Source organism: Eptesicus fuscus, chromosome 6, assembly GCF_027574615.1.
Source record: "Eptesicus fuscus isolate TK198812 chromosome 6, DD_ASM_mEF_20220401, whole genome shotgun sequence".
Classification (NCBI taxonomy): Eukaryota; Metazoa; Chordata; class Mammalia; order Chiroptera; family Vespertilionidae; genus Eptesicus; species Eptesicus fuscus.
In genome coordinates, this window is record NC_072478.1 from 37242746 (window position 1) to 37257607 (window position 14862).

At 36.0% G+C, this 14862-nt stretch overlaps 1 protein-coding gene across 1 annotated transcript in view; it reads right to left on the reverse strand.

Annotated features, from left to right (window-relative positions):
• The window catches only part of GALNTL6 (polypeptide N-acetylgalactosaminyltransferase like 6), a 982562-nt gene that overhangs the window by 596647 nt on the left and 371053 nt on the right, over nucleotides 1-14862 (reverse strand). The window contains exon 3 of the mRNA XM_054717643.1: nucleotides 7420-7558. Within this exon, the coding sequence (XP_054573618.1) occupies nucleotides 7420-7558 (139 nt within the window). The remainder of the gene's footprint in view (nucleotides 1-7419; nucleotides 7559-14862) is intronic.

Here is a 14862-nt window from a genome sequence, read left to right on the forward strand (position 1 = left end):
TTTAAGTAAAAAAGGAAACTGTGTGATGACCTTTAATGGAAAAACAAACAAGACTCAATTTCTTCATTGACAAAAATTATATTTAAGGCTCCACTTCCATAGAAGTTCACTTCATGATAAAGAGATCAAGTCATCAAGAGGACACAACAAAACAAAATGTTTTATGCGCCTAATAACAGGGTTTCTGAATATAGAAGTAAAAGTTGATAGAAAAGCAAGTAAGTAAAGATAACTCCATGGTCACAGTAAGAAATTTACCCCTTAGTTTGTTCCTTTTTTTCCCCAGTCTCTTAAGGTAAAGGCTTAGAGATGATTGATTTGAGGGCTTTTATTTTTTATTTTTACCAGCATTGATTGATAGAAGATTAGAATGATTTCATGATATGAACTGCTTGAAATAAACAGTTTTAAAATTTTTGTTTTTGTTCATTTTAAAATATTTTGAAATTTTCCTTAAACTTCCTTTTGAAATACTGATTACTTAAAATATGTTTTAAATTTCCAAGTGATTGATGATTGTCTTGTTCTTTTTCTGCTCATTTTTTAATTTCATTATTTTATGGTTAGAGAATATACTTGTAAAGTTTCAATATTTTAAAATCTGTAGTATTTGTTTTATAACCCAGGGTATGATCTACCTTGAAGGTATGTTTCATGCATACTTGAGAAGAATATATACACTGCTGTTGTTGAGTGCTTTTTTTTTGTTTTTCTTACATTTCTTCTTTTCATAAAATGAGACATATATATTTCTCATGTGAAACAAAAGAAATTTGGAACATATTTCAGATAATGTGGTAAAATGCCATTGCACAGTAATGATAATAATAAACAGGCAAGAAGTTATATTCTGAGCTTGCATTCAGTCCACATCCTAAATGATTATGATCTTGTACCATTTTATAATAATCATTATAATTCTCTGAAATGTTGATAAAGAGTGCCAATTCGGTTCCAGTCAGTTTCATTAGGCTCTGTGTGGGAGAGAAAGCCATTTGAAATACTACAATTTGTTTGACTTCATGGCTATAGCAAAATGGTCCTGTGTTTTGGGGGTGCATTTAGACCACCATTTGATATATTTACAAGTACCAGTGTCAACATCTTGGATACTCCCCAAATTCATTAATCAGTTAACTATTTAATTTACTGCCTTTTAGTTTATCAAATGCCTTATAAAGTGGCTTTACTAAGTATAGTATAGCTAGTAACCCCCCCAAAAAAAATTTTTTTTAATCTTCTCAAGGGAACCACTCATGTTCAGAAAGGGGAAATACTTTCCTTTAATTTTTCATCATTGTATGATTACTTGCAAAGCCATCGTGGTTGAGCTGAAGTTCTCTTGGCCCGTTCTCAGTAGCAGCAGAATAAAATGTCAACTTGGTATCTGGCTAGTGACAAGCATACTAGAGAGCCTATTCATGTAAATCATTTCCAGGCACCAATTTACATAATTGCTTTAATGTCAGATATTCAATTTCCAATGGCTGGTTTCAGTCACATTGTTTCGCTGTTCTATTCTCGCCATGTCAGTTGGGTTTGATAAAGCAGTGATAACTGGTAATTTATTTGGCTTTGACAGGCCTGAAAATTTAGTTTGGACTACTGGATAAATGTGAGTGTGTTTGAGAGTGCGTGCATGGCAGGGGTGGTGTCACTGCTTATTTATTTGGTCTCCTTGTACATAAAACTTATCTGCAAATTATTATTTCATACGGCAATATGATTAACACTTTAATGTAATAGGACATTTGATGTCTATACTAAGGAACAATATTGTGTTTTGTGTTCATGCAGCTGTGTGTCTATTGGGGCATTACCGTGGAAACATCATGAACGCTGGGAAGAGCAAAAGTGGACGCGGAGATAAGTCGGGGTGAGAATATGGAGGACGGTGTTGGTGCTTTCTGGACTATTACTTTTAGGGCAACAGGGGGTCTTTTAAGTATTTTAGATGAGATGCCTTAGTTCTTAATGCTCACTATTATTCTGCGGAAAGTAAGAGGGAGTGTGTGAGGTCCAATTATGAGGTTATTCTAAAATTCCAATGAAGAGATGATAGTGGGTATAGCTGAGCAAAGGGAAGTGCATGCACTCGAGATACATTTTGGCACTACACCTTATAGAATACTAGGCAAGGAAAGAGACCTTGAACACTTACTAATGTGCCGATGTCTATGCTAATTTGCAAAAGCTAACTCATAAAAGCGACTGAAGGGTACTCACTTGAACAACAATTTTGAAAGATTATTTCATTTCTGTTGTTCCTGTTCATCTCCCACCCCCAATCTGTGTGTTTTTATACCATATTTTCTTTTAATTTAAATTCTTTATTGTTTAAAGTATTACATAAGTCTCCTTTTCCCCCCATTGACCTCTCCCCAGCCACCCCCACCCCCAGCACATGACTTCACCCCCCACTCCCCTGTGTCCATTGGTTTTGTTCATATGCATGCCTACAAGTCCTTTGGTTGATCTCTTACCCCCTTACACCCCGTCTTCTCTCATAGGTTGGACAGTCTGTTCCATGCTTCTATGACTCTGGCTCTACTTTGGTTCCTCAGTTTTTGTTGTTCATTATATTCCACAAATGAGTAAGATCATGTGATATTTATCTTTCTCTGACTGGCTTATTTCGCTTAGCATAATGCTCTCCAGTTCCATCCATGCTGTTGCAAATGGTAAGAATTCCTTCTTTTTTACCGCAGTGTAGTATTCCATTGTGTAGATGTACCACAGTTTTCTAATCCACTCATCTGCTGATGGGCATTTAGGCTGTTTCCAAATCTTAGCTATTGTAAATTGTGCTGCTATGAACATAGGGGTGCATATATCTTTTCTGATTGGTGTTTCTTGAGATATATTCCTAGAAGTGGGATCACTGGGTCAAATGGAAGTTCCATTTTTAATTTTTTGAGAAAACGCCATAGTGTTTTCCACAGTGGCTGCACCAGTCTGCATTCTGTGTGTGTGTGTGTGTGTGTGTGTGTGGGGGTGGTGGGGGGGGGGGGTTGCTTGTTTGTTTGGTCATATTTAGACATACCCTAGGCTGGAAGAGCATTTGATTCAAAGGAAATGTTTCCCATTTCCCTCTGTGTCCCTCTGTGATAGTATTCAAACCTGATAGGAGTACATGACAGTCACTTTTGCTTAATTTCCTTCAAAATTCACTTGTAAACTTGGTGATAGAAGATACTTCATCAACTTCACAAGTAAATCAGTATAAAAATATGAAAGGAAGCTAGCATTTCCCAAAGTTCTGTGTAGTTTTCGGAATAGAGGGGGAAAATGCACATTTTTGCCCAGCCGGTGTGGTTCCGTGGTTGAGCTTCTACCCATAAACCAGGAGATTAGGGGTCAGGGCTCAATCCCCAATGTGGAGCATGTAGGAGGCAGCCCATCAATGGTTCTCTCTCATCACTGATGTTTCTATCTCTCTTTTCCTCTCTCTTCCTCTCTGAAATCAATTAAAATATATTTAATTTAAAAAAGAAAGAAAAGGAAAAGTCACAATTCAGTGTAAAACTATTTTTAAAAAAATTTAATGTTTTATTGATTTCAGAGAGAGAGGGAGAGGGAGATAGAAAAACCAATGATGAGAGAGAATCACTGATCTTCTGCCTCCTGCATGCCCCCACTGGTGATTGAGCCCACAATCTGGCATATGCCCTGACCAGGAATCAACTGTGATCTCCTGGTTCATAGGTCCACGCTCAACCACTGAGCTACACCAGCCAGGCCAGAGTATAGCTATTTTAATTCAAAAATATCCCAGTTACAAAGCCACTTTATAAATGCATCTTAATTAATGTACATGTGCATCAACTGGACCTGTATAAACATGTGTTCTTTGTAACAGCAATAAAGTTAGCCTGATATTATTGATGCATTTACCCAGATCTTCTGAAAAGCCTTCATCAACTCTCCTTTACACATGGCTCTGTTGTGTCCTAATCTCATGCATTTCCTCTTTTCATAGAGGTAATTTCATCTTACACATATTATTTATACCATGTTTTAGGGAGTATGTGTGGTTACTACTGATTAATTTATTCATATCTAGGGAGTAACACTCAAATACTCTTAAATCTTATCTTGCTAACAATACATTTATACATAAACTTATCAGTTTGCAGGCCATCCATCCTTCATGTCTTTCTGTTTCCTATTTATAATTCTGATCTTGAGCAGGAGGTGAAAGTAAGATGTTTTATAGTATACAAAGATGTAGCATGCCAGATGGCTGACTGAATAAAAAAAAGCACCATCAATATACAGGTGGGGAAATTCTGAAGTTGGTAAAATGAGGCCAGGTGAGGCAGATAACTATTAACGAGACATTGGACATGCAGAAACTCTCATAGCAAAATTCTCATCAACACTACATTAAATAAAATATAGAGAAAATATGTTCTAAGGACATAGCTCAGGTTGAGCCCAGGCACTATGGACACAGACATAATTAGGCAGTAACTAAAGAAGGGAGCATTTAAAATATGTAGACATATCTTTTAAAATATGCAAAAGTCAACAAAAAAAATGTAGGACCAATACTATGGAAAAAGAAGTGGAAAATTTGACAATACCAAAGCATACATAGTATGGAAAATGAAAACATAATTTACAAAATTGGGAGGTGAAAAAGATACTGAGAAAAATATAACCAATTTTAAAACATTAATGAAAAGCTTGGAATTTATTATTAGGATGTAAGTAAGAATGATCAAATTATTGCACACAGGCCAACAACATACTTTCCTTCTTCTGTGGCTCCTACTTTATGGGATCTATTACTAACTCAATTATATAATAAAGCAAAAAGAAAGAAGTTCATTTAATGCTAGTAAAGAAGAAAGGACCAAAAGTATCTTTCTGATTTGGAATTTCCGAAATCAGTAATGTTCTAAAAATTCTTCACAGTTCATTAGAATATGCACTAAGCAAATCAAAACACCTAAAAACACGATTTACAGGGAAGATTATTGACTATACTCCCTATGCTATAATTTACATCCACGTGGCTGTTCTATAACTATTTGTCCTTCCTAAGTCCTCCCCCTTTTTCATCCATCCCTCCAAACCCTCCTCCCATCTGTCAACTGTCAGTATGCTTTCTGTGTCTGTGAGTCTGTTTCTATTTTGTTTGTTTGTTTGTTTTGTTCTTCAGATTCCACATATAAGTGAAAACATATGGTATTTGTCTTACTCTGATTGACTTTACTCAGTATAAAACCATCTAGGTCCATCCATGCTGTTGCAAAAAGTAAGGTTGATTCTTTTTTAGAACTTTGATTTATTTTATTTTTTACTAAATGTGAATTTATAAATGGGTAGAGAACACTTGCAAGTCACATAAATTTTGCATTCTCTTCCATGAGTCAATCCATATAAACACGCTGTGGTCATTCACCTGCAGCCTATTAAGTTGATAATACTGGAATAGGTGTCAAGTTGCTTTTTAATTTCAAGTACCATTTACACAGAGCTGCACACTCTTACAGTTATGCGTGCCTGCATTTTGAGAAGCACAGATGAGGTCAAAAGTGTAAGATTTTAAACAGTGGGATCCCTGTAAATTTGACTCTTGGTTTCCTGCTTGTAGGATCCTGACAAAATCAGAGGCAACTTCAGATCTCCCTGCATCACTGAGAGTCAGAAAAATGGACTAACTAGGTTAACATCATTTTTGTTTCTCACACTTAACACCTTGTTGTCATCTATCTCCAACATTCTCAGTTAAGTTTTTTTTTTCTTTGTTGGTATCATTCTAGTAGGTGACTATGTGTCCTACTAGATACCCAGCCTCAATAAATAAGTAAAAATATGGTCACAGAACATATTTTAGCCTAATTTTTATTCCCTAACATCTATAATAATGTCCTCTGATACCATAATCTCGGTGACTCTAATACAATTTTTAAAGTATTTTTCTTTCCATTTTAAAATTTTATTTTCCATTATTCCCTAAGAACATCTTTCTCCAAAAGGTGGCAGTTGTACTAGAAATACAGTCTCTGAGGAGAATGGGAATATCAACCGTGTTTTGACTTCAGTGATTTTCGCATTGTCTCCATCTGCAACTCTTTCCACTTGAATACACATTAAAAGATGGAAGTGTGGGGGTGGGTGAGGAGGTGGATGGAAATTATTCTCTGAGCATATTTATTATGCCAACAATGCAATTTAATGCATCTTTGATGGTGTACAATTAGGTATTACAATTTCTCATAACTAGACATGTTCTAGGTCAGTGGGAATTACTGTAGATAATTTCAGGTGGCCTGGGAATAATTTGGCTAGCTGGAAGGCCCAAACCCATGTATAAAGCATTCCATTTAGGGGAAAATTTATTTGTTCTTCATATTAATCCTCTGCTTAACTATATTGGGAAATGCACATTCTCATAAAACCTGAGGGGGAAACTAGTAATTCTTTTATATTTTAAAATGAATTTACAAAGGCACAATAGGGCAACTAAAAATAGTGCCCCAAATCCTATTTTTTTGCAAAGGTTAATTATTCTTGCACAAAATTAAGAGTTTTATTTACTGTACTTTACTGGTTTAATTTAAATTCCTACTCCTACTTTTATTAGTTGCCCTTACTTTCTCTAATTTTCTTTATGTCAGAACAGTGGTGCCAAAGGAAGAGTGAGGTGGGGGAGAATTAAACATATTATAGTTGAATAGATTTCTCAAATATGAATAATTCCACAACTGCAAATTCTGATCACATTCTATGGCATACTTTTGGCATTATATATGCTATCGAGAAAACCATAACAGACTAGGGGGAAAAAGCAATGTACTTTAAGCAATGTTAGGAGTAGGTGGCTGTGGACAGAGAGAAGAGGGATTTCAGGTAACTAAATGTAATATTATTGTTTCCCTTTACACGATAACATTTAGCTATTAATTCAGTAAAAACTGAACTCACTGTCAATTGACAAGCCACAAGCAATTCATAAAGTGACAGAAAATTGAGCAACTGCCATTACTTTTGAATTATGGACCCATTTATTTCAGGCATTCTTCATGGAAGATGTAACTGTAACGGCACTGACTATGGCTGGTGTAAGAATGAAGTTAATAGAAAGCATATATACACACACATTCTGACAGCACTAACCACCAGAAAAACACTTGTTTGCTTCGTAATCTATGTGATCAAATGTAATGGTATGGGTATTATCTAAAAACGTTTCATTTTTAATGCAAATAATACAGTGGACTCAATAACAAACACGTGTCTTAAGTTTTAAAGATCATTCCAATTTAAAGCAGACCTATTTAAGACTATGAAATAGAAAAGTTTCTATAATATGATTAGGGCAAAAATGTTAGTGACATCTTAAACATAATAAAACTAATTAGCTAAACAAAAAGAAACCAGCCCCCACCATGGCAGGCTGATACTCACTTAGCATGACGGATATCGGGCAGGGACCTCTCCAGAGCAATATTGTTGCTGACAAAAATATTGAAACCATTTTCCCTGTAAGCGGAGTCATCGTGGTCCTCTTCAGTGAGGGGGTAAGGTTTTCCATGCTCACCCTTCCCTAGCAGGAGGCGAGAAAGCAGGGTTATCATCTGCATAAAAACCATCCCATTTTCTAACACAGATAATATGCTTTGAAAGTGTATATTTCTTTAGTCACCTGTTAGCATATTCCACAGAAGGCACTAGCAGTAAGATGTGATTATTTCATCTTATGTTACTACTTTATTTAGGAAAAAGAAATATGTTCATGATAGATTTTCGGTGTATGTTTCCTAACATTTGCATTCTGATTCTAATATCCACACAGCTGTATAATTTGATTTTATCTGACATAATTGTACAAAAAGCTATCTTTTCCTTTACTTCCAATGATTAACATCATTTCATTGCATCACCATTTATACCATTCCACTGAAAATATACTTTTATTTTTAATTTTTTTTCTATTATAAACAATGTTGAAATGAACATCTTTGTTTATATATTCCTAGTTATGTCTTTTTGGAGAAGGAAGGATAATTCCTATAAAGAGAATTGCTAGAATATCTTTAGCGTAAGTTTGGTAATTTTCACACATCCTCAGAAGCATTGGATGGTATTTCGAAATTTAATGGTGACATATATATTATTCATACTCTAATTTGCCTTTCTTGGTTACTAATGAAATTAATAACTTCAGATACATTTATCATTTGTACTTCTTACATTGCAAGATGACTATTCAGTGTTTTTAAAAACAATTTGTATGTTTTAGAAAGAAAAAAACTATTTACTGTTTTACTAAAGCTTTAAGTACAAATGTCCTAAACATTTTCTAAGTTTATTTCATTGAAATCTAATTTACCACTTTTACTTTCCAGTTCTGCATGCATCATCCTAACAACAAGTAAAACGTCAAACAGACTGAAAAAATGAACTCTTCTTGGATCCATAAGAGAGGAGAGAGCAGAGAGCAAACTGCTGCCCCACCCACCCACCCCGACCCCCCCCCAAAAAAAATAGAGGGGCAGACAGGAGAACACAGGAAGTTGAGGCTTACCAGAGCAGGGACCCGGGCGTGGAAAGGGCTTGGGAACCAGTGCCAGGGGAGAAAAACCTGAGCTGCAGGTTGATAAGTTGCTGGAGGCTCAGTGCAGCCACTTCTGAGCATTAAACACTCCAAAGGGGAGGTACCAAGTGATAGGGGCTCCAATAATTTGGGGAGAGTTACCCCAGAAGCTCAACCTGGTTCTGAGGTCAAATATCGAAGAAAAAGCCTCTTGTACATCCAGTAAGGGAAGGAGAAAGGAGCCATTTTGACAAACAGGTCAGAGCCCAGTGTTTGTCTTAATAGACCTGTCCTCAGGTGAAACTAGTTAATCCTTTAACCAGAGCCTCACCTGCGGGGCTATTCTCAGCGCCTAACTGAGCTGGGAGAGGAGAAAAATGCAGCCCACGTGAGCCATCCTATTCAACCAAAGAGGCAGGAAAACAGGGGCGAGCGTGTTGTGAAGTTCACAGTCCTGAGGCTATGCTCAATGAAAGCCTGATCTTAAGACTGTAGAACACTTCCCCCCTCTCTCCCCCGCACCTCATCCTCACATTACTTAGGGCCCATTTACAGCAATTCTTTTTACCCCCGCGCAGCATGTCCAGCGATCAAGAAAAAGCAACAAGCAAGGCATACCAAACAGCAAAAAGCACGATTTGAAGAGACAGAGCAAGCATCAGGGCCAGCCAGGGCAGGGATGTTGGACTTAAGAATGGGAATTTAAAACGCGATTCATATGCTAAGGGAAAGTAAATAGTATGCAAGAACAGATGGGCAGTGTAAGCAGAGAGATGGAAATTCTATGAGGAAGCAAAACAAGAAATGCCAGTGATAAAAACATTGTAACAGAAATAAAGAACGCCTTTGATGAGCTTATTAGTAGACTGAACACAGCTGTGGAAATAAGCTCTGAGCTGGAGGTTATATACCAGGTACTATTAGAAGCCTCAAACCAAAAGCAAATAGAAAAAAAAAAAAAAACAAAAAAAAAAATAAAACCCTGTTTGGAACAGAGTATCCAATTACTGCAGTTTAAAAGGGTATAACATACATAATGGGAATGGCAGAAGGAGAAGGCAGAGGGAAAGGAACAAGAAGAAATACCACTAGAAACAACAATGACTGAAAAGTTACCCAAATTAATGTCAGATACCAAGTCATTTAGCCATGAAGTTTAGAGAACACCAAACAGGATAAACAGCAAGCAAGCAACAAAAAAATTATACCTGAGCATGTCATTTTCAAATTAAAGAAAATCAAAGATAAAGAAAAATATCCTGAAAGAACCCTAAAGGGGGCGGGGGGCGGGGGGGAACGTGGGGATGGAGAGAACCAAAAACACCTAACCTACAGAAGAACAAAGATAAGAATTACACTAGACTTCTTCTCAGAAGCCATGCAAGCAAGAGGAGAATGGACTGAAATAAATAGTTGAGAGAAAAATAACAACATATACCTCTGTACCCTGTGAAATTATCCTTCAAAAATAAAGAAGAAAGACTTCCTCAGACAAACACATTCTGACGGGAGCTGTGGCCGGTACACCTGCTTTGTAGGAAATGTTAACAGAAATCTTTAGAGAGAAGGAAAATGATACAGGTCAGAATCTTGGATCCACATAAAGAAGGAAAAACACTGAAGAAGGAAAAAGGGAAGATAAAATAGAAACATAAACCACTTTATTTTTCCTACTATTAATTGCTATAGGAGTTTATTCAAAACATAATGCCAACATAGATTATGTGTGCTCTGTGTATATCGTTATAGTATAGACACACACTTATGTGTGCTTACATAAAGTGAAATGAATGACAACAATGATAGGAGACATGGGAGGAAGGAACTGGGATTACTTTGTTATTCTAAGGCCGTGGTCAGCAAACTCATTAGTCAACAGAGCCAAATATCAACAGTACAACGATTGAAATTTCTTTTGAGAGCCAAATTTTTTAAACTTAAACTTCTTCTAATGCCACTTCTTCAAAATAGACTCGCCCAGGCGGTGGTATTTTGTGGAAGAGCCACACTCAAGGGGCCAAAGAGCCGCATGTGGCTTGCGAGCCGCAGTTTGCCGACCACGATTCTAAGATATTCACACTACCTATGAAGTAATATAGTGTTATTTGGAAGGGGTCTTGGGTTAGTTTGATAAAAAGTTGGTTATGCAAGTTTCTTAACCTTAAAATAAACTTTTGTAAATCCTGAGTAAATATCTAAGGTGATTCTATTATATCTTGGCCTGGATTCAAACGTCAACTTTTCGTTTTCTAATAGCAAGTTCATGCAACCCATAGCCGACTGATTTTTTTTTCTGTTAGAAAGAATGAGTAAGGAATATACCCTGAAAAATCTGATACAAACTTTTTCCTGCATTATATATTACAATGTCTCTTTTCCTTCTATAATTAAAGCCCACAAATATTTTTGCTAATTAATTTTTATTTTTTAAACAAATGATTCCCCTTAAAAAGCCATTATTGCATGTGTTAGATAAAGACATTTTTCCCTATTAACTGTGAGTGAATCTGGTTTCTGTTTTTGTTATTTGCTGTAAGTTTGGGAGTGATGTGTGTCTGGAGTTGGTAGGTATTAGATAAAAATCAGTGATGCATATTAAGTTATAGATAGTATAGATTTTGTATTTTTTTAAATATACTTTTATTTCAGAGAGAATGGGAGAGAGAGATAGGAACATCAATGATGAGAGAGAATCATTGATCAGCTGCCTCCTGTGTGCCCCACACTGGGGATCCAGCCTGCAACCTGGGCATGTGCCCTGACCAGGGATTGAACTGTGACCTCCTGGTTCATAGGTGGATACTCAACCACTGAGCAGCCACACAGACGAGGCTATTTCTTATAGTTTAAAAAAGAATTGCCATTCTAGTTGTTCTTTATTGGACACTATATTTTGATTTTGTCCTTCAAAATCTTTGTGTACAACGATTGACAGAATGACCTAGTTATGGTTTAACATGTGCAAAGAACAATTCCTTTTAAGGTCCGAACACTGCTAACCCAGTCTGAGCTTAGGTTAGCATCTTCCTAGGAGATGGGTTGTTCCACTCTTGGTTCATGTGGTGAACTTGTAAATAACCAATTGCAATGACTTTTCTATGTTATTCAAAAGATTCTTTGAACCTAAATGTAGAATTTTATATTTTAATGTGTTAAATAGCATTGTATGGTTTGGGGCATCTTTTTTCAATCTTTCAATCTACAGAAAACTTTTTCAGTTCTATGTAATCATCCAGACTACTATTTTTCACTTTTGTATTATCCTGAAATTTAACAAGTACATATGTGTATGTGGCATGTGTTCATACAAGTTGTTTCTTAAAAGTATCATTAGGATTTTTAATTTATGCATAATCATGGTTGCCTTTCTAACCAATGAAAGGTAATGAAAGGTGATTTTGCTATTTTCCTGAGGTGGTGAATATAGACTGCTCTTTTAGAATTGAGAGCCTGAGCAAAAAAGAATCTCCTAGGTTCATATGAAACCTGAAAACTAGTTTTCCTAAAACCATAATACTGAATCTGTCCACCATTACTGGAATATAAGTCCACTCTGTATGACAGTTTTATACTAGAAATAAACTAAACACTAAATAACTAATCTTGCAGGTGTCTATATAAGTAATGAAAATGTAAATAGTAGTTAAAGAAATGCAGAACTCCATGACTACACGACTGCTCTGAGCCTGCCTTCCCACTCTATCAGGCAAATCTATATTTTATTATTAACACACACTTCATTTTGGAAGCATCTTTTAAATAGACATGTCAGTTTTTCTAATCTTCCCACACAGCATCATTCACAACCCTTTCCCACAATTATATAATCCACAAAACCTTTCTTAATTGACCAAATATAATGTGAAAATTGTCTGTGGGAATCTACTTTTATTCCTCCATGTCCTGATTTTAAAATAGAGAGATTTCATCATTATTTTGATTAATTAAATAAACAAAAATGACTAAAAATAAAAAGATTTCAAAAACACAAAACTAAATATAATATAAACATTCTTTATGGTCTATTTTTATTTTTAGTCTGTTAACTCCTACCTTTGTTACATCAAGTATCATAAATGTTTAATCTAATAGTCCATGTCTTACTCATTGTAGAATACAATCGTTGAAAATGTATATTGCAAATTCTAGGGCAACCAACTTAAAAAAGTAAAAAAAAAACAACAAAAAAAAAACTATAACTGATATGCTAAGAAAGGAGAGAAAAATCATATAAAACTAGAGGCCTGTGCACAAAATATCGTGCACTGGAGGGGTAGGGGGTGTCCTTCAGCCCGGCCTGTGCCCTCTTGTAGTTTGGGACCCCTCGCTCCTTACCGTCCACCTGCAGCAGAGGTGGGAGAGGCTCCCGCTACCACTACCGTGCTCACCAGCCATGAGTTCGGCTTCTGGCTGAGCAGCGCTCCCCCTGTGGGAGCGCACTGACCACCAGGGGGCAGCTCCTGCATTGAGCATCTTCCCTCTGGTGGTCAGTGCACATCATAGTGACAGGCCACTTATGGTTTATTTGCATATTAGGGTGTTATTATATGGGACTAGAGGCCCAGTGCAAGAAACTCATGCACAGGTAGGGTCCCTAGGTCCCTAGGCCTGGTCGGCGATCAGGGCCGATCTGTGGGGTGACCAGTGGGACAATCAGGAGGACCCCACTAGCACCCGCCTTGGCCATCCTGGCACCACAAGCTCGCTGGCCCCGCCCCCCACTGCCATCGCTGGTTGCCTCCTTCTGTGGGGCGACTGGTCGGGTGATCAGGGGGCCCCACTGGCACCCACCTTGGCTGGCTTGGGACCTGCAGGCTGGGGGCAGCTCCTGCATTGAGTGTCTGCCCCCGGGTGGTCAGTGTGTGTCATAGTGACCGGTCATTCTGCCAGTCCATCCGCCGTTCAGTCAATTTACATTTTAGGCTTTTACTATATAGGATGCCAAATTAAAACAATAAAGGCAGAAAAATAGTAAAGACAAAAATACCTCAAGGAATAAGGGCAACAAATAGAAAACAGTAACAAAATATGGTATATATTAAACATTATCAATAAAACTTTGAATGTTAATAGTGGAAAGTGCCAATTAAAAGACAGATAATGTTAGAGTTGATCAAAATATATCTAATATTTTTCCATCCAGATGATTTTATTTTTCTTTCATTGTTTCATATTTATATATTATAAGTTCTTTCTATTCCAATATTATTTTTAAAATTAATTCATGAAATCAGTATTTAAGTAACATTTTATTTTTATTTAATCCATTACAATTTTTGAATCATCTGGGAACTTGTTTTTGTGTGAGAAAAAAGGAGAGTCTCACATTTATTTTTTTCACAAATGGTTAGGTAGTTGTAGGAACTGCATTTAAAGAATAATTTGTCTTTTCCTTTCCTGCCTTAAATTGCCACACACAAAAATGTTGCACTATTTCTGTGCATATTTAGGAACTTCCATAAGAATTGGTTTCTCTTTTCTATCAATTCTTATTTTGTAACTCTGTGGCAATACATATTTTGCAGAGCCATTTTTTCACTCACTATATTATTTTTTTATTTTATTTTTAAATTAAATTTTATTTTATTGTTTAAGGTATTACAAATAGTAGTACATATATCTCCTTCCCACCCACCCCCACTGACCTCCCCCTGGCCTCCTCTACCCCCCCGGCACTTGCCATATTCTTTTTTAGACTACTATCACATGTTTATTTTTCTATGTGAACTTTAGACTCATTTTACTATTCATTAAATGGCTAGTTTGGATTTAATTTTGAAATTATATTGACTTATTAGTTCACCTTTGAAGAAGTGTTATTTTTTAATATCTTAACAATTTTTCAAGGTTCTTTCCTTTGGAATTTAATGGAGTTTGACAGAATTTTCTTTATTTCAGTCCTATATATTTTTGTTAAGTTTTTCTATGTATATGTTTTTCTGTACTGTACCATAAGTAGTATCATTTCTTCTATTGTATTTTCTAAATGGCACACACTAAAGTTATTGATTTTTATACTTATTTGTCAACCAGTCATCTTATTGAACTCATTTTCTTTTCTAAAACAAATAACTATAATATTTCTATAATTATATATTATATATACATATACCAGTATATATATGTACATATCAGGTATTTTCAAGATACACAACATTATATTTCAAATAATAATATTTATTTTCTCCTCTTACACTTTTCTTCTTGGATACAGCATATCAAATTTACTGTTTTATTCTATAGTTAATAATAAATAACACTGGTGTTAACAGGCACTACTCAGGTAAAAACTTTAGTGTGATTGCTGTTTAACA